Source organism: Labeo rohita, chromosome 5 (assembly GCF_022985175.1).
Source record: "Labeo rohita strain BAU-BD-2019 chromosome 5, IGBB_LRoh.1.0, whole genome shotgun sequence".
Taxonomy (NCBI): Eukaryota; Metazoa; Chordata; class Actinopteri; order Cypriniformes; family Cyprinidae; genus Labeo; species Labeo rohita.
In genome coordinates, this window is record NC_066873.1 from 15,543,681 (window position 1) to 15,570,354 (window position 26,674).

The window sequence follows — 26,674 nt, forward strand, 5'->3', positions numbered from 1 at the left end:
TTCTTATTATTATTATCAATGTTGAAAACAATGTTGCTTAATATTTTTGTGGAAACTGTGATAGCTAGGAGTTAAGGGGACGGATACTTCTGCAATGTACGTATTTCAGTTTTTTTATTTTGAATAAATTTACAAAGTTGTGACAGTTCTGTTTTTTTTCCATTATGGTGTATGGAGTGTAGATTGATGTGGAACCAAAAAGTAATTTAAAGCAGTTTAACATAAGGCAGAAAAACCCAAAACGTGAAAAAAAAAACTTTTGCAAGGCACTGTACATGATTTAACAAGCAATGATTGCATTAATTTGCATCTAATAAATTGCATGAATGTCTCTTAATTACACTTTTTTTATGAACAGTACAGACAATACACTGTCCGTATGCATGCCTGACATTAATCAAATGATATATAGTAACATTATTGAAGCAGCAGGGATAGATGGAAGTGTCAGAACTTGATTTGAATATGAATTATTTGTCTAACCTTTGGTTGGTGCTCAATTCTGTAGGGAGTTTGCTGGAACTGTCGAATCTCTCGTATGATATGAGATATCTGTAGACAAAGTGTCATGATTAATTAGTCCACCCACATTTTATCAAAGATACTAAATCTACACACACAAATACAGGATATGATGTAATTTCTTACCATTCTCATCTTTGAGAAGTTAACCAGACCTTCCTCTGTGAAGTTTGGGGTTCCCTCTTCGATAAACGCGAGGTCTGTCAAGTACATACCCAGATATGGAACGCAAGGTGGATTACAGCTGCAGAAAGACAGAAATGAGGTCAAACACAAGTCATATGTTATATAATAATAATGGAGGCGTTTCAAAATGTAGCAATAGCTCACTTTTTTAGAGTTTCCCTCAGGTTTTTAAACCTTCCCTCAGAAGACACAGTCTTTTGAAGTTTGTCCATTAGTGCTTTAGTCTGTTTGAAAAGACACAACAGCAGTGAATAATTTATGATTTACCATACTGGTATAATCTAATACAGCACATTGTTCACTCTCACCTGTTTGCAAACTTTAGCCCATGTCTTCTTTAGCCTGTAGATGGCGCTCCGGTTCAGGGCAGATGTGATCTCCAAGACACCATTATAATTGTTGAGACAGCGGCAAATATCAGCCACCGCTACCCATTTTTCAATAGAGCTGGCTCTAGAGCCTACATCTGTGTGGCTCATGATCTGAGAGGCCACAAGGTTGCTCATCTACACCGAGAAAAACACACATTTTTATAAACGACAGACCAGTTGTCTCTTTTTTACTTCGGTATCCTAAGAGGTTAACAGATAGATATTTCCATATACTCACATCATTAAAATGCTGACTTGTCTTCATGATGTATGGAGTTCTCTCTGTCTTGTCTGTCTTCATCCATCCTTGGCCCAGGAACTCCCTACAGCAAGAACACAGTCAGTGTATTGTGATAGATGTGTGTCTGCAGAGGCTTCATCTCTCATGAACACAAGCTTTTTTGAAGCCCATAATGAATATGTTTAGTAAAGCTGACACAGATTTGTTCATCCATTATTCTCTGTTGATGCTCTACTCACTCGTAGGGAATGCTCCTGAAGACGATGTGATCGAGAAGAGTGATTTGTTCAGCTAGCTCCATGGCTGACAGAGATTCGAAACACTCGGTCTTTGGGCATTCAGCCTGGATGAGATGAACATAGACAGTTATTTACTGTGACAATATGGAACTGTAAATGTATAACAACTCTTTCTGGTATTATAAATACTGCATATCTACGAAGTATTTTAAAGGGACAGTTCACCCAAAAATGAAAATTCTGATATTTTTTACTCACCCTCATGTCGTTCCAAACCCGTAAGACCTTTGTTCCTCTTCAGAACACAAATTAAAGGAGAAGTCCACTTCCAGAACAACAATTTACAAATAATGTACTCACCCCCTTGTCATCCAAGATGTTCATGTCTTTCTGTCTTCAGTCGTAAAGAAATTATGTTTTTTGAGGAAAGCATTTCAGGATTTTTCTGCATATAGTGGACTTCATTGGTGCCCCGAATTTGAACTTCCAAAATGCAGTTTAAATGCGGCTTCAAAGGGCTCTAAACAATCCCAGCTGAGGAAGAAGGGTCTTATCTAGTGAAACAATCGGTCATTGTTTTCAAAAAATAAAAATGTGTATACTTTTTAAGCACAAAAGCTTGCGTAGCACAGGCTCTGGGATGCGCATCTACGGGTCGTTCTTGAACGATTCGTTCATTTTGAACGAATCATTAATGTCACTCGGGAAGAACGAGTCATCTCGGGGGAGTGATTTGTTCAGTTGCACATGCGCAACATCCTATTAGGTTCTGTACTGGAATTAGTTCACCTGTTTCGAGTCTTCGTTTTTTTCGAGTCGTTCATTCATCTTATAGGGGTGTCACGTGATGCTGATTTTGTTAAAATGAATGAAATGACTCAAAAAAACATTTGTTCATTTTGATGAGCGAGACTCAAAGGTCTTTCTTAGTCTTTGCGCATTCGCTTTGTAAACACTGGGTCTGTAGTTCTGCCTATGTTCCGCGTGACTTTTCAAAGTGATTCAATAGTACGTGAACGCGCATCCCAAAGCCTGTGCTACACAAGCTTTTGTACTTAAAAAGTATACACATTTTTATTTTCCGAAAAAAAATGGCAGATCGTTTCGCTAGATAAGACCCTTCTTCCTCGGCTGGGATCATTTAGAGCCTTTGACGCTGCGTTTAAACTACATTTTGGAAGTTCAAAATCGGGGCACCAATGAAGTCCATTGTACGGAGAAAAATCCTGAAATGCTTTCATCAAAAAACATAATTTCTTCATGACTGAACACAGAAAGACATGAACATCTTGGATGACAAGGGGGTGAGTAAATTATCTGTGAATTGTTGTTCTGGAAGTGAACTTCTCCTTTAAACTTATTTTTATTCTGCTTTTTGATTTGCATAGACAGCAATACAACTGACACACTCAAGGCCCAGAAAGGTGGTAAGGACCAGTGTTGGGAATGCTACTTTAAAAAGTAATTAGTTATAATTAGTGGTTACTTCTCACAAATAGTAACTGCGTTACATCATTACAAAAGTAACTAATTACCAAGGAAAGTAACTATTGAGTTACTTTTAAAAAAAATGTTCAAATATGTCAAATAACATGGATGCCCCCAATATTAAATATGTTAAATTAATGAAATTTAAATGAAATGAATTAAATTTTTAGTTTACTCACCAGACTAATATTAAATATCGGATATGTATATAAATCTTAATAGCACAGTTTTTTCTGAAAAGTACATTTCTGAAAGTAGATTTAGTGTCAGTCAGTCAAGCATTATAATATGACATTATGATAATTCAGTATTAAACTTTAGCAATTAGAACTTTGGTAATTAGAATAAGCATGTATGAATGCATATTTGTCATGTTGACTGAACTTGGGACTGATGGTGGTGCTTAAGATATTGTTTGTAGTTTAGTGTTTCTATAAAAAAGGGCAAAATACTAAAGACGATACTGATAAGATAACAAAACTACGAATTCTACTACTAATAACGATATAAAACCCACTAAGGATTACTGAGCTGCTGGATTCATGAATATTAATTACGCTGTCTGCGTTGCATCGAACTGATTTGCTGAAATCAGAGCAGGGACGATAATAGGTCAGTGCCAGCCAATGAAATTGTCGTTTGCGCATTAGTTCCGCCTACTACCGGAGAAACGTTGCAGATACACTGCAATGCTTGTGCAGCTCTTTTCAATAAAATTTAAAAAATAAATAAATCAATGAGCTGTATTTCAAGTCTTCTAAAGCCATACATTAAGTGAAAATCTTGATAGATGTGGTCACCATTCACTTTCATTGCATAGAAAAAGGGCAGCTTTGGTGTTAGATGGAATTTAGTAAGTCATACAGGTTTTGAAAAGATTTTTCATTTTTAGGTGAACTATCCCTTTAACAACATAAACGTTCTATACTGGGAACAATTATACTACATATATATACACAATTATACTTGTGACAACGTAAGTAGCATTCTTTAATGGCAAAGTGCAAGATATCATGCTGATGCTGATTTGACAGCTAGAAATTATGCATATTGTACACATATATGAACTTATGAGAATCTATAATTAAACCGCCAATTAGCGATGAGTGACTGTTGGTTCTGTTTCCTTTGGCACAGACACTTTTCAATTAACACAGCAGGTGAGGATTTCAGAAGCAAGATAAGGGTGTGTGTGTCCAGGCAACATGCATTACTTATCAAAACATGCACTTACACACACACACACACACACACACAAAACTGTACAAGCCCAGCCCTGATAATGCATGCTGTGTTTGTAATTAGTGAGCCCAGTATGCTGCTGCCAGTAGCACATTATATCATGCAGCCTTGTGTGTGTGCGTGTGAGAATACATTTATCAGCATATCTATAAACAATGGTGCATAAGAAACATTAAAATCAACTGATGTAAGTCAAGTCCTCTTAAAACACAGTGCTGCATACAGTGTTCATTAAATGTATCATATAAGCAGAGAGAGGAATAAGTGGAACTGACTGCATTATACAGGAAATCTGCATACAGTGCAGATTCTTCTTTTGACTACTCTTATCACATAAAATAATAGCTATTTTTCTTACAGTGCCAATGATATGTTTCCCATCCCCCCAACCCCCCACCCCACAAAACCATGCCGCTAAAATTGAAACTCAATAATATCACTAGCAGGGCTTTGCAATGCAATAGCATGATCAATTAAAATAACACATGGATATTTCAAGAAGGAAATGCCCCTGAAATGCCATTTAGAGTGTTTTTGTGTGCGCCGGCTTTGTTGCGTACAGTTTGCATGTGGCGGACAGCAACAGGCACTCCGTCTCGCTGTTTGAAGTTGTAATTAGAGTCCTGCTGCTCAGAGATTTGCAGTTTGAACATGTAATTCAGTCCCTGAGCCCGATCCTGCCTCTGAAGCTGCCTCATGAGGCATGCCAAAATCTGCCTTCCCTCTGAGATCTCAACCTTAGGTGGCTGCTCAACAGTGATGTGCAACAGAAATAAGATTTTAAATGATACGATATCTTCGGATATGTGAGACAGCTTGGTATGGGAGTCTTATATCAAAGTCTTATATGAGCCCTGTTTTAAAACAGATGGTTTACGCTCTAAATTCTGATTGGAGGTGTCAAGTATGCATGTACAGTCAGACCAAAAACTATTCAGACACCGTACATAATTTTTTGGTATTTTTTTTACTAGTGGGTGCTAGACACTATAGTTTGTTTACGTAAGTGAGGATAGCAAAATAAAGTAAACTACAAAATATTATACCCAAAGATTCTTCAAAAATTATTCAGACACTTTGACCTAAACATGTTTTGCTTAAGTGTTTTTTCTTTAATTGCTAATATAACCTTTTTACACCACGGACTGAACTATATTAAGCATTGCTTGGTAATTGGTCAAAAAATTATTGATAGTTGTGTAAATATTGTCAGACTAACAGTTGTCTGAATAATTTTCGGTTGACTGTAACCTTTCATATTAAACATACCTTTCTGTCAAAGTTATCTAACATTATCAAGATGAATTTGTTCTGACACAGTTTAAATTTTGGTTTGACTGTATGAACAGTGGCAAAATTTGGGAACCCCTTGCAGAATCTTTGAAAATGTGAATAATTTTAACAAAATAAGAGAGATCATACAAAATGCATGCTATTTTTTTTATTTAGTACTGTCCTGAGTAAGATATTTTATGTAAAAGATATTTACATATAGTCCACAAGACAAAATTATTAAAATAACCCCCTAAAAAATTTGGGAGCCCTTGGTTCTTAATACTGTGTGTGGTTACCTGGATGATCTACGACTTTTTTTTTTTGTTTTGTTTTGTTTTGTGATGGTTGTTCATGAGTCCCTTGTTTGTTTTGAACAGTTAAAACTGAGCACTGTTCTTCTGAAAAATCCTGCAGGTCCTGCAGATTCTTTCGTAGATTCTTAGTAAAAAATGATATTTTAACAAAATAAGAAAAATTTGGACATCTTCATCCTGTTCAAAAGTTTTCACCCCCTGTCTCTTAATGCAATGTGTTTCCTTCTGGAGCATCAGAGAATGTTTGAAACTTTTTTAATAGTAGTCCATACAGTCACTGCTGGAAAGGGTTCAAATATGCAAAAGATGCTGGAAAACTGAAGAATCTGCAGGACCTGGAGGATTCTTCTGAAGAACAGTGCTCAGTTTAACTGTTCAAAACAAACAAGGGACTCATGAACAACCATCACAAAACAAAACAAAAAACAGTCATAGATCATCCAGGTAATCAAACACAGTATTAAGAACCAAGGGTTCTCAAACCTTTGTATGGGGTTAACATCTTTTATGTAAAATAGATTACTCAGGTCAGTACTAAATGTAAAATGCAAAAAAAAAAAAAAAATGCATTTGGTATGATCTCTCTTATTTCGTTAAAATTATTCACATTTGCACAGATTTTGCAAGAGGTTTCCAAACTTTTGCATGCCACTGTATATCTGTCCCTCCATCCATCTGATCATTCATATTTATTCACAGATGTGAAGTCTTTCAGTTCCTGATTTAATAGGAAATACACTATATGGACAAAAGTATTGGGACATTACACCAACAGGGATTTCAATGGCATCACATTTTAAATACATAAACATTAATTTGAAGTTGGTCCTCTCTGTAGCTGTAATATCTTCCACTCTTTTGGGAATGCTTTCAACAAAATTTTGCAATGTTTCTGTGAGATTTTTAGCCCATTATTCCAGTAGAGCATTTGTAAGGTCATGTACTGATGTTGGATGAGGCTGGCCTCTGTACAGGCTAGTCAAGTTCTTCCACACCAGACTCATTAAACTACTTCTTTGCTTTGATTTTAAGGGAAATAGCCATGCTGAAATAGAAAAGGACCTTACCAAAAATGTTCCTAAGAAGTTGGACACATAGCATTGTCCAAAATGTCTTTGCATGCTGAAGCGTCACCCATCAGACTGCCAAACAGAGAAGCGTGATTTGTCACTCCACAGAACAGGTTTCCACTGCTCCAGAGTCCAGTGGCAGCGTGATTTACACCACTCCATCTGATGCTTGGCATTGTATTCTGCGATGTGAGGCTTGCATGCAGCTGCTCAGCCATGGAAACCCATTCCATGAAGCTCTTGCCTCAGTTTTTGTCCTGACATAAATGTCAGTGCATGTTTGGAACTTTTCAGTTATGGATTCAGCAGAGCTTTGGTGACTTTTAGACACCATGCACCCACTCTCTGACAGAGTGATCCCACTACGTGGTCTTACGCTTTGTGACTGAATTGCTGCTGATCCTAAATGCTCCCTTTATCCAATAACGCCACTTACAGTTGACTGTGGACTGTCTAGCAGGGATGAAATTTCACTGACTTACTGCAAAGGTGGCATTCTAATACAGTACCATGCTTGTGAATGCAGACTGCATAGCTATGTGCTTTATTTTTATACACCTGTGGCAATGGGTCTGACTGAAATGCCCTATACTTTTGTCCATATAGTGTATGTTAACACAGAAAAGCAAACTGCACTTAAGTTATTTCTTGTGGTGTATAAACACACACAAAAACTACAAAATATCCTCACCATCTGAAGAATGTCTTCAATCTTCAGCTGTGCATCGTCTTGGTCATCTTGAGAAAGGGCACTGGGGAGAAAAATCCAACTTCCTTTAATCAGCTTTCATCTTTCCCTTGAAAATTAAATCTCAAAAAAGATTTACATTCAAATACAGCCCTGTCCATAGTGACTTTCAGAAAGTGCTGAATTTCATGTGCAAGAGGCTGTGCTTATGTAACCTGCCTTAGAATGTTTGCTGTGGCTTTTCTCTCCTGGGGAAGAAGGTCAGGGTCTCTCAATACCTCCTCTAGCAGGCAGATCACACCCATCTTCAGCTCTCCATTCATTTCAAAGTCCTGAAACCCACCACACACATTGAATCACATTCCACAAACATACGGGACCCATGCATAATTTAAGTAAAGCAAAGGCTGATGAGTTCACATCCCCAGACGCCCAAAATCAACTTCAGGGTGAATCTAAACTCATTTCTTTGACATACCAAGGTTTTATAACTAATGGAGATTAATCCAGTGCAGATTCTGCACTCTCAGAAAAAAAAAAAGTTCTGTCGCTGGGGTGGTACCCTAAGTTACAAAAGTGAAAAGGTACATTTTTGTACCTTACCTACCCCTAAACAGTACATATTAGTACCTCAAAGGTACATTTTAGTACTTTGAAAGTACATGTTGGTACCTTAAAGGTACGTATTGGTACCTTAAAAGTACATATTTGTAACTTTTTACTTTGTACCTTAGGGTACCGCCCCAGCGACAGAACTGTACCTTTTTTTCCTGGCAGTGTGTGTGTAGACTGCAAAATATTGTTAATCAGTATTTTTGTGTAGTTTCTTTTGCAAGCATACGATATTTAAGACATGTTTTCAGAGAATGTATTTTCAATTAAAGGGGTCATCGGATGCCCATTTTCCACAAGTTGATATGATTCTTTAGGGTCTTAATGAAAAGTCTATAATATACTTTGGTAAAAATTCTCAATGGTAGTGTAAAACAACACCCTTTTTACCTTGCCAAAATCAGCTCTGGAAAAATCATCCTATTCTGGTCGAGGTTGCTTTAAATGTTAATGAGCTCTGCTCGCCCCGCCCCTCTCTTCTCTCTGTGGATTGACGAGCCTGTTTACTTTAGCCGCGTTTAGCTGCTAAACTTGCTAACTAGCACATTATTATGAAAGGCGATCGCAAAGATTCATAAACAAATCCTTATACTCACTTCTGCTGTAAGTGAAGCTGGATCACAAATGATTCGCGCGAACATAGACGGATATATGTAGATCGGGAGGCGCATTCCACTCACAAACAAATGTAAATCTACTGCATCTTCAGCGGCTCAGATGTTGTGAGTAAATGACGACCACTACATTCATTATTACATCGAGCAACACAACACCTCAATCGCTCAATTCTTGTCTAACTTACATCCCTGCTCCAGCATCAAAACATGGAGATTGGACGGTTACAACTGATCTGAGGTAACACGCTCATGTCAATCAACTATCGTGGGAGCGGCCTCTGTCGATGTGACACAACAACGACAGGCATCTGAGAATGGCTCGATTTGAAAAAGGGGATATTATTTTTACAGATTAATTAAAAACCATTGCATGGATTTTTATCATTATAGGGTAGATTTGTACATACACTGCCAACACACATTAATGTTCGAACAACATGTAAAAATGAACTTAGCATCCGATGACACCTTTAATGATATGTAATAAAAAGAGAGAGAGAGATTGAAACATAAATAATTTACTCACCCCATGTCATCCAAGATGTTCATGTCTTTTTTTCTTGAGTCTTAAAGAAATTATGTTTTTTAAGGGAAGCATTTCAGGATTTTTCCCCATATAATGGACTGATATGGTGCCCCGATTTTGAACTTCCAAAATGCAGTTTAAATGAGGCTTCAAACGATCCCAAATGCGGTTGTAAAGGATCCCAGCCGAGGAAGAAGGATCTTATCTAGTGAAACAATCGGTTGTTTTCATAAACAAATTACAATTTAAATACTTTTTAATCTCAAATGCTCGTCTTGTCTTGCTCTCCTTGAACTCTGTGTATTCTGGCTCAAGACAGTTAGGGTATGTCGAAAAACCATAATCGTATTTTCTCCCTCAACTTCAAAAATCATTTCAAAATCATCCTACATCACTGCAGAAGTACTGGCACAGTCTTTGCAAAGTGAACATGCAAAGAAGATCAAACACCCTTAACAAAAAAGGTAAAACAGCGATATAGGACGATTTTGAAGTTGAGGGAGAACAAGAGATGGGAGTTTTTCGACAACTGTCATGAACCGGAACAAAAACAGTTTAGGCAGAGTAAGACAAGACGATCGTTTTCCATTAAAAAGTATATAAATTGTATTATTTTTATGAAAATAACCAATCGTTACGCTAGTTAAGACCCTTCTTTCTCGGCTGGGATCGTTTACAACCAAATTTGGGATCGTTTGAAGCTGCATTTAAACTGCCTTTTGGAAGTTCAAAATAGGGGCACCATATCAGTCCATTATATGGAGAAAAATGCTGAAATGTTTTCCTCAAAAAACAATTTCTATACGACTAAAGAAAGAAAGACATGAACATCTTGGATGACAATGGGGTGAATACATTATATGTGAATCTTTGTTTTGGAAGTGGATTTCTCCTTTAAGGTTTTTAAAGAAAACATTCCAGGATTTTTCTCAATATAGTGGACTTCAATGGGGATCAACGGGTTGAAATTCCAAATTGTTGTTTCAGTGAGGCTTCAAAGGGCTCTACACGATCCCAGCTGAGGAATAAGTCTCTTATCTAGTGAAACAATTGTCATTTTCAAAAATAAATTCAAAATGTATATACTTTTTAACCTCTGCAACCATGACTTCACACGTGAAAGTAACGACCCAGTGTTTACAAAGCGAACGTGCAAAGAAAGTCAAATGCCTTTTACAAAAAAAAGGTAAAACAATGATGTTGGATGATTTTGAAATTGGAGGAAAAAATTATATGCTTTTCGCCCTACCCTACTTTTTTGAATCAAAGTACACAGACGAATGATTATGTGTAAGACAAGCATTTGTGGTTAAAAAAGTATACATTTTTAAAAAAATTTTAATGACTCTGAATGATTCTTTCACAAGATAAGACCCTTATTCCTTGGCTGGGATCGTGTAGAGCTCTTTGAAGCTGCATTGAAACTGCAGTTTGGACCTTCAACCTGTTGATCCCCATTAAAATCCTCTACATGGAGAAAAAAATCCTGATATGTTTTCCTCAAAAACCTTAATTTCTTTTCGACTTAAGAAAGACATGAACATCTTTGATGACATGGGGGTGAGTAAATTATCAGAGAATTTAAATTCAGGAGTGAACTAATCCTTTAAGCTAATTTATCTTGCTTTAATGATGTTTACATGTTTTTGCTGAAAAACAAGAACAAAACAGATTCATACATTTTTTATGTGGTGTGAAAGTGTTTTAGATTGCACACTCTCCATTAGTGTTCATCAGAATCTGTATTACCACAGCTTTACAGTTTCCCAGTGCACTAATCAACAGCTAACCCAGCCTTTCTTCTGTCTCTCTGTGCCTGCAAGCGCTGCAGGTGGGTGGCTAATCTCTTGTGTCACAGTTAAAGCATTCTTCAGTTCTGGCTTCATAAAGCCCCACATCTATTAAGCAGTCAGTGTTCTCTGTTTTTTTTATTTCTCCATTCACTTTAGGTTTATTGTGGAAATAATTTGGCCGTCGGGACCAAAGCATTCGTCTAATTTGATCTATCCTTTTTCATACCATCTGTGTTTAGAACACTTTTATACTGCCAGTTTTTGAGCTTATAATAAATCCTGATCCTGACATGAAAAAATTAATGTAAATATTCCTCTGCTAAGGAACAGTTATCCAAAATAGCATAAGTGACATGATTTAAACAAACCAGTAAATTAGTGCATAATATTCTGTGCTGCCTTTCACATGCAAATACATAAAGCACTTGAGCGCTTGTGCTGTGTTGTTCTCAGAGTATAAGTACTCTTATGTTTGATATGCTAGACTGTAGTTAGCATACTGGCCACCTTACTTGCTTATTCCTGTTATGCAGTACAGTTTTATGTCCCCACTATACAGTATTTGTCTGGATAAAATATTAAAATGACCATTTTTTATACTTTCCTAAGATACATTTACCAGACATCTGCCTGCAAACAGAAACTTTAAAACAAGGAAGCAGAACCAGATTTAGCCATTTCTGATGATTCTGTGAGGCTTCTACACTTATTGGTATAATGGACCATCTTGGACAAGCAAACAAGTTACCATGTTACAAAAACCTGCTTGATTAATCTGAATTCAAAAAGTAGTGTTGCCAGATTGAAGCAGCAGATTCTCATAACTGGTCATGTTGTTTTTGTTATGGTAGAAGGAGAAAGATGTATACATCTGATAGAAGATCATGGGAGAAGTGAAATGGCAGTGCAGGGTCTCTGTGCTAATTAACTGTGCAGTTGAATCCTTTTATTCACTTGTGAATAAAAGGATTTTCAAAGAGATTTAGCAGCCTGCGATAAGCGCTTCTAGACCCAATAGTGATTTACACTAAATTATTCTGCTGCTGCTACCATTTTACTGTGAATAGGACATAGCTGTTTATTCCACTTTTGTCCTTAGAGAAACAAACAAACAAAAAGCCTAACAGTATTGGTACAATGGTAATGCCATGATTTGTTAGATACCAATCTAATACCAGTTTTTGAACAGTAATTTTTTAAAAGAAGTCTCTTTTGCTCACCAAGCCTGCATTTATTTGATCCAAAGTACAGCAAAAACAGTAACATTCTGAAATATGTTTAACCTTTAAAAAACTGATTTCTATTTAAATGTGTTTTAAAATGTCATTTATTCCTGTGATTTCAAAGCTGAATTTTTAGCATCATTACTCGAGTCACACAATCATTCAGAAATCATTCTAATATTCTGATTTGCTGCTCAAAAACATTTATTATTATTATTATTATTATTATTATTATTATGTCGAAAACAGCACAGTAGAATTTTTTTCAGGTTTTTTTGATGAATAGAAAGTTCAGAAGAACAGTATTTATCACCACTTTTGATCAATTTAAAACATCCTTGCTAAAAAAAGTTTTAAAACTATTAATTCTTAAATTGAAATAAAGCTGGAATAAATTAAAATATTAAGATATATAACATTTTTTAGAAATATTAGATATTAGAATTTGTATTAGATGAAAAACTGAATATTAGAAATGTTACCTTGGCAAATAATTGAAATACAATTTAATTTTTCTAAATATAAATCAAAGCTACATAAATATAATAATAATAACAAAAAATATTACTAAATACTCTAACATATAAATAATCCCAAAATAACAATGTACTTTGATAATACTTTGAAGTGCCTTTGACCTACTCCCTACTATCTGCTGAATTTTTCACATCTCCCCCTAGACAACCAGCATTTGTAAACATTCCTCCTCTCATGTTTCTCTGATCCGCATCTTTCACCTGTGCAACCATAAAGGTCATTTCTAACAAGCTCTGTCTGTGTGAGTTTGTCAGGTCGCTCTTAGCCTAAACTGACAAAGGGTTAAGCAGATCAATGCAGTTAGCCCACACTTTGCCTTCACTCAAACAAAGCGAAGTAAATTGAAAAATAGCTGCTTATTTCAGAAGGCCATTATGAGAGACTGTTTCCACTGCAGCACGTAATTATGTTGGCCGTGTGTGAGGTCCTGTGACTATGTGTGTGTACTTGAGTTTTGCTTTGAATAGTTGTCAATATTAATGTTATAATGTCCTACGTATTGACTCAAGAAAAAGTTGGCAGCGACTGAAATGATCTTTTATCTCTACAAGTTAATGGACATAATATAACATGGATCAATATGACGAATATATGGCTGAAAGCAAACCAAGTATTGCTGAAAACACCTGAATCAATACAGATACAAGTGTACAGTGAGAAGCAGTGAGGCCATAAGATGCAGTAAGGCCATAAAGTATAAAGCCATACATTAATTTAACAATTACCCACAACTACCAATTACCCATAAATGAAACAATTACCCAAAAAAAGATGGGATACCCAAAGAAAGATGTAGGGTTTGTTTCTTCACTGAAACAAACTTAGCATTAAATCACTTGCCATTGGATCCTCTGCAGTGAATGGGTGCCGTCAGAATGCAGTCCAAGCAGCTGATAAAAACATCACAATAATCCACTAACATTTCTGTCATTAATTACCCACCCTCATGTCGTTCCAAATTTCAACTATAATTTCACATGGACACATGATCACATGGGACTATTTTAATGTTGTCCTTACTACCTTTTGGGCTTTGAACATTTCAGCTCCGTTGCTGTCTATACAGGGTCAGAAATCTCTTGGATTTCATCAAAAATATCTTAATTTGTGTTCCGAAGATGAACAAAGATCTTACGGGTTTGGAACGACATGAGGGTGAGTAATTAATGACAAAATTTTCATTTTTGTGTGAACTATCCTTTTAAATACATGTCCTCTATTCATAATATTGCTTTCGCTAGTGAAAAAGTTGTCTCATCTGAATCAGGAGAGAAATATGCACAGATCAAGCACTGTTCATGAGCGAAAACAGCCCAAAACAGGTTCTAAGCAAATATGTCAGTGGATTTTGATGTGAGAGGACAACAGGGGATGAACTTTATCCCTGGAGGAAGCATTATTATTAGGGCTGTCAGTCGATTAAAATGTTTTATCTAATTAATTACATGATGTTTCCAATAATAATCTAATTAATTGCGAAATTGACTGTGAAAATACCCACAAAATTAAAGATTATTTAAAGCTATTTTTCGTTAAATAAGAAAGTAGCAAGTAGACATTACAAATTGTAGCTTTACATAACATAAAATCGATTACACAACATTAAGTAAACTATGGAACATAAAAGTAGATTACTTGAGAAACACCACAGTATTTTTGGTTTATACAGTGAAAGTCACTGGTAACCAAAACAGTTTTGTTACCAACATTTTTTAAAATGCCTTCTTTTATGTTACACAAAAGAAAGGTTTGAAATGAAATGAGGATGAGTAAATGATGGCAGAATGGGTGAACTATCCCTTTTTTAAATTAATATTATTATTATTATTATTATCTATTTTTTAATGAAATGATACTCTAACTAAGAAACTAAAACTGCCAGCAGGTGGCAGTAACTGTCTTTATGAGTCATTCATTCATTTGAATCGTTCAAATGGCTGATTCGTTCAGGAATGAAGTAAATGGTTCTCTTTATAAATGGGCCTTTGAATCATTGATTCACCCGATTCTTTCAAAACACGCATTCATTCAGAAACTAAACACCGATGTGTTGCTCAGAGACACGAAACAATTCTGCTATGGCTTTAAAGGTAATATGTTCTCTGCAAAATTGAGCAAAAAACAATATTGTGTTTACAAAATAACACAATATCAACTTCACATTTACAATATAGAAAATCAAATTTAAGCTTGTGATAGATCAAGACAAAATCGGTACAGGTGTCATATTGTTCTTGCTGTGATATATCAAAATTTGAGACAAAACACATACAGGGCATTTCTGCACCAATATCTTGAATTTTAGGGCATAACTGAGTTTATGGAGTTGTTACCCTGCATCATATTTGTCATTAGTCAACTGTACGGACTGTAAGATGACATACAGGTCTGGGGCAGTGCCAGTGTGTTAACTGTGTTAAAATATTTTATTTTTTCATAACTAATAGATAATGGATGGGTATTTTGGCCAGAAGTGATGTTTTAAAGTGAAAATACCTTGCTGGTTTTGTTTCTTAGAAACACACAGCTTCACTTCACAAGACGTTAATTGATAGACTGGAATTTTAGTGAACTCTCATTCTGACGACACCCACTCACTGCAGAGGATCCAGTGGTAAGCAACTGATATAATACTAAATTTACCCGACCTGTTCTGATGAAAAACTAATTTTCATATTAAAAATTCTCGTTCATATTCCAACAGAATGTGCATATTCAAAATCATTTGTATCCTGTTGAAAAGCGTAACACTTGCTCTAAGACTTTTCAAAACATTGGTCAGCAACATTAAACAGTCATTATTCTTTCAAATCCATTTGATTGGATGCTACTGGCACAGAAATTACACACTTCACCTTTAACAGCCTCTCTTTCAAGAAATGAATTTTGATCCAGTAGTTGCTGTGGTAATTAAGGTTTGGTTCTGTTTATGTAAAGTAATTGGTTTTCCTTGTGAAAATAACATGGAAATTGTGAAGAGGTGTTTCTTCTGCCCTGTAAAATATGTGGCCTGGGGGTTAACCATGTGTTCACTGCTAGAGCCTGGACTAAAATGTAAAGGTGCTGATTAAATATCAGGCAGCAGGGAGGGAGAAAGAGAGTGGATACACGCAGTAGTGACACTCAGTGTGTGATCTGCTGTTCTGTGAGGAGATGTCATTGAAATACAAACAGCTGTGGAAGAATTGATGCTGATGGACAGACCTGAGAGTGTTTGGAGACCCAATGGCGCAGGACATTCAGGACTCTGTTGGTAGCCGCACGACGTATAATGAACTCCTTGTCACAAGTCCGCTCAGAATTATTAAAAACTGCAAAGGAGAAAACACACCTTAAGTGTAATAAAAACAGACCTGTAAAATACAGCCTATAAAACCAATGTGAATATAGATTACACGATCAACAGTTTACTTTCCTAATTCAACATGTAACTCATGAGCCGTTAGGATTTACTGTGCTGATAATTAAAAAGCTACTAGACCTGCAGAAACTGCTACAGCTTTATGTGAATTTCAATTTGTGAACACAGTAGAGGGTCTACAGAATTCTGAGGCAAAGGGCAGAGGATATAAAAACTGTGCATTTCTCTCGGGTTGTGTCAGTGGTGCATTGTACCTGGAGGGCTGCTGTGTCCAGCTGCTGCTGTGGCAATAGCAAACGCAGAGGCTGGAGAAACAGAGCAGCGCGAGTTCTCAGCTGACTGGACTAGAAAAAAAATATGGAGAACAGATTTAACGATAATCCTTTTAGGAAAAAACGAATCATCCAAATAGGATGATGGCACCAACAAATCAAGTCACTCAAAAATTCTTTCATTATTTACTCACTCTTAAAGGGATAGTTCACCAAAAAATGAAAATTACCCCATGATTTATTCGCCCTCAAGTTATTCTAGGTGTATATGACTTTCTTCTTTCAGAAGAATACAATCGGAGCTATAGTAAAAAAATGTCCTGGCTTTTCCCAGCTTTATAATGGCAGTGAACGGATGTAGAGATTTTGAATTAAAATAAAGTACATAAATCCCTCATAAAAAGTGCTTCACAAGGCTCCGGAGGGTTAATAAAGGCCGTCTGAATTGATGAAACGTGTAAGAAAAATATCCATATTTAAAACTGGTGAGTAAAGCTGGTAAAACTCTGGTGAGAAGTGACAAACGTGAAAGCACAGAGAAGAGAGCAAAACAAAACACGGTCATGAATTAGAAGTACAACAAAAGGATTTGTAAAGAAAAATGTTGTAGGATTTCGATATAAGTCACGTGTACGAAAGTTAGCTGAAGCTTTACTGAAAAAAAGTGCATATGCTTTGTTGTTTCTCTAAAGAACATTTTATACTTGATCCCACTTAATTTACTTTTCTGTCTTGTCATTAAGCTAAAGTAAATGATTTATTTAACTGGAAGTAAAACCAAAACCAATCAAAAATTTTATGTTTTGTGAAAACCACATTATTGATCGACAGCAATCTTGTTTCCTCGATTTTTATTTAAACAGATTAACTTGCTTTTATTCACATATAAACACACATACATTTTATGACGCCTTTATGACTTTTTTGGATCTTCTTAGGTTTGGTTAAATGGACTGTCACTGGAGGGAAAGAAAGTCTTCAGGTTTCATCATAGAATATCCTGATTTGTGTTTTAAAGATAACAAAAAGTCTGATGGATTTGAATTACAAGAGGGTGAGTAAATCTTCCAGTGAACTGATCTTTTTCAATTAATTGATCTTTTTAAAAAGCACCGAATATCCGGAGAATTGAGTATTGAAGAGTTTATAATGTTGACCTAGCATGTATTTTTTCAAATTTGTTAAAATGTCTTCTTTTCTTTTTTCAAGTTCATCTGAACTGTGAGTGGCTTTTTTCAATGCCACATGGATGTTAAATTTCTTGGATGAATGTTCTATGTTACGTTTTAAACCATGTAGTTTAAAAGCAGTTTTCACTATTAACTGTTGTAAATTCTTCCTCAAATTTTTTGCAATGTTAAAAATGGAAATTATGTCACTGAGTGTTGAAGATTTCACTGTGATGGTATAAACAAGAGTGTTAAACCCTTCCATTTTAAAACAGTAAAATCACATTCTAAAGGTGAAGAAATTGCTTTGCGTGTATAATTTAGATTTGTATTTATCTGGATATTTGATTTAAAAATATTTAAAAATGTAAGTTAATCCAAATAAATTTAGTGATTAATTTGTGCTAGAATCGTAAAAAAAAAAAAAAGGAAATTGAAAGTTTTTTTTTTTTTTTTTTTTTTTAGTTTCAGTTGACTGTAGAAATTTGATTTGATCAAACTTAATTTTTTCAGTTGAGAAAAAGTAAAAGGATTACTTGTAACAAGCAATTGTTTTACTTTGATCCAACAAAACGTGTGGATTAACCCCCCGGAGCCATGTGAAGTACTTTTTATGATGGATAGATGCACTTTGCTTCAAAATCTCAACAGCCATTCACTGCCATTATATAGCTTGGAAGAGCCAGGACATTTACAACACAGCTCCGACTGTATTCGTCTGAAAGAAGAATGTCATATACACCAAAGATGGCTTGAGGATGAGTAAATCATGGGGAAATTTTTATTTTTGGGTAAACTACCTCTCATAGAACAAAGAGAATCCAGTAGTTTTTTTTTTTTTTTAATCTATTTATTCATTTTGTTAGATTGGACCTCAATAACATCAAACACCATTAGTTCTCAAGTGTCTCATAGCCACACACCATGATGTCAGACCTGCACCATATCCATCATATTTGGTGAATCGTTTTACTAAAATATGGCTTAATTTTAAGTCACTTCATCACATAAAATTATAGGATGAACCAATTTATTTAACTACTTTTAAACTATTTTTGGCCATTGTAGCTTAATAGCTCCTGATTATTGTTGACTTCTTGTATGGAAAATACTGTTAATACTATTTAAAAATAATTTTATGTGTGTGTGTGTTCCACTGGAAAAAGCCTAACGAGTAAATAATGACAGAGTTTTTATTTTTGTGTGAATTTACCCTTGACTTCCTCAATGGACGTGTAGTACAGTATGTAGCGCTGTACGCATAACTAAGCTATATTTATCACATAAGCAGTTCTTCCTCCAATCCAGTGATCATACTCAAAATGAAAGCATTTTTTGCAAATATTCCCTCCTTTTAGTAACCATATTCAGTCATTAACTGAGTGAACATATGGAAACAGCTTTCCATGGATATCCGCTGAATGCAGAATCATAATCTGATTGCTTATGTTGAACAAAATAAAGATGCTAAAGATACCCAATACAAACAGTCTGAATGGAACAACATCTGCGCCATTCAGAACCAATTACATGCTGGTGGAAAGAAGTCACATGTAATTAACTCCTGTCCCAACTCTCCCCATATATGGCTTCATTTAATATCATCCAAGCACAATATTTGACTGTTTCAAATCCAAGACTGTGACTGTGGCCATTTAGTAACTGAACTGGACTTTGCTGAGGCCTGCACTGAGTAAGTTTTGCCTGATGACCCATCAGAAGGATTGGTTGCTTTCTCCTCTAAAATGAAATACAAAACTGATCCAAGACCAGTACAACAGCTACTCAATACTTATAACAGGACTAATGGGAAAAGAGTTCAGAAAGTTATCTGCAGTCCAGCTATATTTTATTAAACTATGGTTAAATCTTTATATTACACTGCCTCATTGTACAGAACGTCTAGATCTCCTAAGATCGACAATGTTGGAATGAAAGTGTTTCATTCACAGAAGTATTTATATTTCCTTCAGAAAGTCATAAATCGCCACTGTGTTTGACAGTTGTTCTCAGAAGCCAAACACAAACAGACATGCGCACGCTTACCTCCTGACTGTCTGTAGCGGAGGTGGCGTGGAGTGGAGGGTGAGCGGCAGGGAGAGATTTCTCCTGGTTCACTGCCTTGTGGCGACTCTGGAATAAATTTGTCCAAAGACACTGACTCCAGCACAGCTGAGGGGAAAGTCAGACCCTTTATTAAAATGGATCATAGAACCCCTCCTTTGTGAAAAATGAATGTTTTTAGGGCAACAGCTCTACAAGCAAACCGAGCAGGGAGCAGGGAACAGCAAATAACTATGGCCAGGGGAGTTGCTACACGGATGCTAGGGAGTTATGGGTGGTTGTTGGGTTGTTGATACAGGGATATGAAAGGGAGCATGGTGGTTACATACTGGCACAAGTTAAAAAAGGCAACCTCTAAGCAGGCCCTGCATTCTTTAAAACAAAACAAAAAAATTCTTCTGATGATGCTGAGTTCAAAAATATCAACATCATGTTTTTTGGTCAAAACTTCATGATAAAAGTATTCAAAATGTATAATTTAACTTGCAATCTGCAATGGAGTGGAATAATATGTTTAAATATTTAATTTAATGTCAAAGAGTTTTACATAAATACAAGTTTAGAAATATAAATACTTTTGTTTAACACAAACTGTCATTTGCTGTCACTGTTTGGATGTAGTAAAACATCTGGGTCATGTTTGTTTTTTCTGTCACTATCCATAATTCTAACCTTCACATCAAGAGCATAAATACTCATAAAATGTCTTTGGAAATTGTTCATACATGTAAAAATTGTCAGAGAATTGAACAAACATTTGTAACCTGGCTCAGAGGAAGATATGAATCATGCCTTTGTGGAAGATTTCTGGTGATTCATGGATGATACAAGACTTCATCACCTTACAAAAAGGTTAAATGGAAAAATGCTGAAATTGTGATGTGCTAGAGTAAAACAAGCACTATTTTTTTGGAATTAGCACCTCAAAGATTTAATTGAGCAAATATGATGCATGCCAGTGTGTACTAAAATAACTAAAACTTAAAAAAAATAAAATTTCATAAAAAAATGCTACTTTTAAAACTAATAAACTAATACTAATAAAAACGAAAATAAATTGTACTTTAACATGTACATAAAAAATTGAAAATATATTTAAAAAAATCTAATTCAAAATTTATAAAAACTACAATACTATCTCAGTCTACTAAAATAACATTGTCCCTGTGTATCTGATATTATAGTCCATATATACAATTGACCCTTCGCAGAGAGATTGATTGGCAGGTGATCTGACCAATTATAATGGCGAATCTGCCATTTTGTCCGAAAAACAAACCAGAGAGTAGATTAATGTCGGTGGACTTGAACTTGAAAAACTGACGTCTTTCTGTAGTTGAAACAAGATATCTTCTGATGCTCATTCATGTATATTTTGTACTATAACTAGTAGTGGAAGTGGAAGAGCTGATCCGTTTATGTTCCACTTGAACTGAGATGCTACAGCAATCTGTCTCGACACATTAAAGAGCCACAAAATGGTATTTAGTGTGTAAATTTCTTACAAAATGAGAAAATTTGAATCAAATGCTTTGTACCAAAAGTAACCTGATCTGTCTTGTCTGTCAGTGCATTTTCAGTATTTTTCACTACGTGAGAACATTATGATGCTTGTCAGACAATAACAAAGGGGGGCGGGTCTTTGCAAAGGGCCAGTTGAAGACATAATGCAAGATTTTTTGCCTGATTTATCGTTTGACAGACACTGAAATTTAATACATTGAGCTAGCGGTTTGTAACAAGGAACATCTGTGACAGAAAAGTATTACAGAGTCGATCATATAACAAATTATCTATGCAGGCTTGCTCAAAACATTTGAATTTTATCAAAGTAGCATTTGTTCCCTGTGGCTGTGAGACTGATTATCTCGCTACTGAGATCAGAGAAGCTCCAAATGACAGTAAAATCGAAAACAAGAAAATTGCATCGAGACATTGATTAGGCTGTGATATAGAAGCAAACCAGAAGAGATTCTCTTAGCAGGTTTAATGTGGCTCATCTGATGCAGTGTTAAAGCTTACTATTAGTGCTAATGGTTCACAATAAGAGCTCAGAATGTGGTGGATTTTACAGCAGACAGAGGGAAAAACCATAGAAGCACATCTCTTTAAACTAGCAAACACAAAAAGCAAACCATTAGTAGTTTGCGCACCACACATCCTAACCAAAGTCACTCTATTTACAAGACACAAATCGATCCTTTCAATGTTTCTGAATAAAGCAAGCGCTTTATAGTTTGGTTGAGTTTCAAACATGCCTGCTTCTCATTCCGAGCTGCCTGACTGCCAGTAAAACCACAAAATTATGGGTGTTTCGCCAAATATCTCAGGTCTTCTGTTTTGCATTAAGGAGGCACACAATGCAAGCACGTTTGCACTTTATTTGCGCGTGGATTTTATGTGGAGACAGGAGAATGTTGGTCAGACTAATAGCCTATAAAAGAAAATAACACATTTGTTTGGCCGTCAAGTTATTATGATGAAGTGGTTTTCGATGTTATTTGGAGCAGCTACACAAATCTTTCCCACAATATTCGCTCTGCCAGCTACTTCTGGGAGTAGATGAAATTATGCTTTTAAAAAAGGCAAAAGCCAGCTAATGAAGTTCGTATTCATGAACATCCATGTTACCATCCAGCCAGTGTGCTGACCTACATCTTCCAACATCACAACACTGCTCTACTCCAAAACCTAGTGGGCTGCTTACAGTAACATCATACACACACCCAATGCGAAGACTTTAAAAATTAAAATCCTAATTACGCTTAATTAGCTTGTTTTAGCCATATTTGAATCCTTTCATGTAACCTTACTTGAAAAGGCAATGCCAAAATGCATTGTGATAAGCTTAGTGAAAAAAGATGGTGGACGAAGCAAGATATATATTTTTTTATTTTAAATTATAAATCTTAGATTTCAATCACTGCTTAAAAGTATCATTCAGATTTACTTACAAATGACCAAACATTTGTGTGCACTATATATTTTTATTATTTTTATGTGCTGCTCTGTTACCTTAGTAGTATGCCAATACCAAATTGTAGTGTGCAACAGTGCCGGCTACTTTTCTTACCGGCTTTCATCACGAAAGTATTTTACCCATTGGGATTTTAAAAGTCTTTGTTAATATCTTGACTTACAAGCCATTGAATCAAACCAACCAGCTACGAGGTGAATTACAACATTACAAACTATTTGAAAATCTGAAAAAAAGACAAAAGATTGTATACTTAATGGCTTTATAAGGGAAAGTACTAAAATCCAATGAAGCATTGCAAATGACATAATCAAATGAAAAACTATGGATAAATGTAAGACAATTGACTTAAAGGAGAAGTCCACTTCCAGGACAACAATTTACAGATAATGTACTCACCCCTTGTCATCCAAGATGTTCATGTCTTTCTTTCTTCAGGCGTAAAGAAATTATGTTTTTTGAGGAAAACATTTCAGCATTTTTCTCCATATAATGGACTGATATGGTGCCCCGATTTTAAACTTCCAAAATGCAGTTTAAGTGCGGCTTCAAATGATCCCAAATGCGGTTGTAAACGATCCCAGCCAAGGAAGAAGGATCTTATCTAGCGAAATGATCGGTTATTTTCATAAAAATAATACAATTTATATATTTTTTAATGTCAAACGCTCGTCTTGTCTTGCGCTTCCCGACCTGTTTTTTTCCCAGTTCATGACAGTTAGAATATGTTGAAAAACTCCCATCTCATGTTCTCCCTCAATTTCAAAATCCTCATATATCGCTGTTTTACCTTTTTTTATTAAGGGTGTTTGATCTTCTTTGCATGTTCACTTTGCAAAGACTGGGCCAGAACTTCTGCAGTGATGTAGGATGATTTTGAAATGATTTTTGAAGTTGAGGGAGAAAATATGATTGGAGTTTTTCGACATACCATAACTGTCTTGAGCCAGAATACACGGAGTTCAGGGAGAGCAAGACAAGACGAGCATTTGAGATTAAAAAGTATGTAAATTGTTAAATGTTTTAATTTTTAATGAAAATAACAGATAGTTTCGCTAGATAAGAACCTTCTTCCTCAGCTGGGATTGTTTACAGCCGCATTTGGGATTGTTTGAAGCCGCATTTAAACTGCATTTTGGAGGTTCGAACCCGGGGCACCATATCAGTCCATTATATGGAGAAAAATCCTAAAATGTTTTCCTCAAAAAACCTAATTTCTTTACAACTGAAGAAAAAAGATATGAACATCTTGGATGACAAGGGGGTGAGTACGTTATCTGTAAATGTTGTTCTTGAAGTGGAGTTCTCCTTTAAAGATGTTGGTTTTCATGGAGTGGTTCATGGGAGTGCTCTTTTTGACAATTGCTTGTTTAGATTCTCTGATTGGTGTGTTTTTTTAATGGGTAATTCTGTTGTTAAACATGATTGTTTAAAGTTGAAAAAGTTGAAAAAATGTGAATCTGATGGCCTTAACAAAAATAAATACCATTGATTAACAACCTTGGCTTGTAACTCACAATAGGTCTGCCTTTAATAGTCTATAATAGGGTTCCCAATCCTGTTCCTATAGAGATCTACCATCCTGCAAAGTTCAGCTCCAACCCTGATCAAACACAACAGAGCCAGCTAATTAAGATCTTCGGTAAACATTTAACTAAAAAAAAGCATAACCGCTAAAGCTAATGCTGTGGCTTTGGCAGTACACAGGAAAGGAAGGATACCAGAAGCAGTCAAACAGCGCTTTAGTTTTCTTAAGATATGCATTTAATTTCACCTTATTTTCCAGTGGTTCTCAATGATTCGTTCTAAGCAATTCAAAGATTCAGTCTCTCTAAATTCTGTTCTGATTGGTCAGATGGCCCAGTCTGTTGTGATTTGTCTAACGTGTACAATGTGTCAGAAGCGATACACCTATTGCCATAGTTCTGTATTTTGAACGCTTAATAGAAAATATAAACATTTATTATTTATCATACTTACAGGTTGTGATTCAGTTGAGTCAAAGTAAACTGGGTACAGTTTTGTGTTTTTTTGCGTTTTGTGAATCTGGCGAAGCGGTCATCAGTAAAGTGACTTGTTTGAGGGCGGGTCAAGCCGCTTTATGCAAATGTATTACACAGTGACATGTAGACATCATAGAAGTGGGATTCGATTTACTAATAACTCATTCAGGCTGTTCCAAGTCGATTGTTTTTTTGTTTTTTTGTTTTTTTTGGGAGACAATAACTATATTTACTGTGCACTTTTGGCTTTATAACTTTCACATTGTTTGCATTCACATCCAGCTACATTACACACTGCATGTAAGGCAATATTCAGAATAGAACAATAGGGGCACTTTAATAATAGACGTATTGTCTGAAAATATCAGTGTTCAAAATATCAATATCAAATATCAATTTAAAATATGATATTATACTGTATGTCGTTTAATGAAAATATGTTATTTATATGTCTTCCAAGTTTCAATGAACAGACTTAAAATGTAATGACTTTACATGTAATGTAGTGACTGCTCTGTATGATGATTATATAACCTCTTTTAATAAATAAAGGTAAACATATATGTATCTTTCTATGGCTTCATTTCCATAAATTAATTAAATTTATGAATTTAAAGCACATTCTACAAATATTACATCCTACTGTATTTGTAAGATAACAACAAACATCTATTGTAAATGAATCCTTTTCAAATGCTAATCACAATATCAGTAGAAACACCAAAATCGCTTTCCTTGTGCAATATGTTATCAGAAGACAAGCAAAGTAATTCATTAGAAACTATCCACTAGCTGTTATGATTTTCAATGGTAAGTACTACAGAGTCTCATCTCCAAATAGTAAGACAATCTCTGTCTCTGGGAGCATTTGATAATTACAGACAGGAGATCTCCAGGATCAGGATTGGGCACCCTTGGTTTATAAGTTCTCATTAAATCTCAATTTTACTAAGGAGAAAACGAATTCAATTTTTACTTCCGGGACCCAACTGTTACATTTTGACTTATGAGATTCCATTTAAGTGGATTACATGGAAGGCACCAGGGTCAGAAATTAACTAGGGCAAAAATGCCACCAAAATGAACAAAAATGCCCAAAAATTCAAAACATAGGGTCAAAAAATGCCCCTGCACAATTAAATGTATTACGGCTGTTGTGATTAAAATGAAATGTGAAAATGAATGAAAAGTGTCAATTCACCAGATTGCTTTTACATGCTGTTTTGTGCAGCGCTGAGCCTTATAACCAATCAAACGCATTTCTGTTGAACTTAGGAATGCATTTGCTAATCAGAGGCGCTTAGATTATTCAGTACTGAAAATGCCAGAGCTGTTGTTGAGTGTATACGCTCATGAATTCCCTCATCATAAACAACACAGTGCAGATATGATGTAAATAAAAGATTAATTTCTGTATCTTCAGTGATTATAATGGGAGCTTAATAGCACATAATTTGTGCTAGACTTGACTAACGTCATAAACAGACATGTTTGTCTATGAAGCCAGAATGTGATATGCCTAAAACGAAACAAAAATGTTTTATATTGTTTTCTATATTTATATTAATAGAGCAATAATCTACAATAATGATTTTTGTCATAATATTGCAATCCTATGAGCTCCTGTTTTTACAAGTATAATTTAGGTACAATTTTAAACAGTCTATTGTTTGGAATGTTGATTAAAGTTGGGTAAATTTGGGTATTTGACATTAAAGACAAAATATGGTTTTTATAATAAGGTGATTATAAAAATTGCCCTCACATATGTAAAAAATGCAGCTGGAAATCAATTTCTGGGGTCAAATATTGCCCTTTTTCTTATTTCTGACCCTGGAAAGCACATTCCAAAGTAGACAGTAGACTGATTTTAAAACAGAGCTA

At 35.4% G+C, this 26,674-nt stretch overlaps 1 protein-coding gene across 3 annotated transcripts in view; it reads right to left on the reverse strand.

Moving 5' to 3' along the window:
• Positions 1-26,674, reverse strand: part of rasgrf2b (Ras protein-specific guanine nucleotide-releasing factor 2b) — an 84,410-nt gene that overhangs the window by 1,770 nt on the left and 55,966 nt on the right. For 2 of the 3 annotated variants that reach the window (XM_051108881.1, XM_051108880.1), the window contains 11 exons: positions 19,793-19,918; positions 16,560-16,649; positions 16,149-16,255; positions 7,856-7,968; positions 7,640-7,700; positions 1,560-1,663; positions 1,318-1,402; positions 1,017-1,214; positions 853-932; positions 649-766; positions 484-552 (listed from right to left, as the gene is read on the reverse strand). In XM_051108881.1, coding sequence (XP_050964838.1) covers positions 484-552; positions 649-766; positions 853-932; positions 1,017-1,214; positions 1,318-1,402; positions 1,560-1,663; positions 7,640-7,700; positions 7,856-7,968; positions 16,149-16,255; positions 16,560-16,649; positions 19,793-19,918 — 1,151 coding nt within the window. The remainder of the gene's footprint in view (positions 1-483; positions 553-648; positions 767-852; positions 933-1,016; positions 1,215-1,317; positions 1,403-1,559; positions 1,664-7,639; positions 7,701-7,855; positions 7,969-16,148; positions 16,256-16,559; positions 16,650-19,792; positions 19,919-26,674) is intronic. The other variant, XM_051108882.1, reaches the window with a different exon arrangement.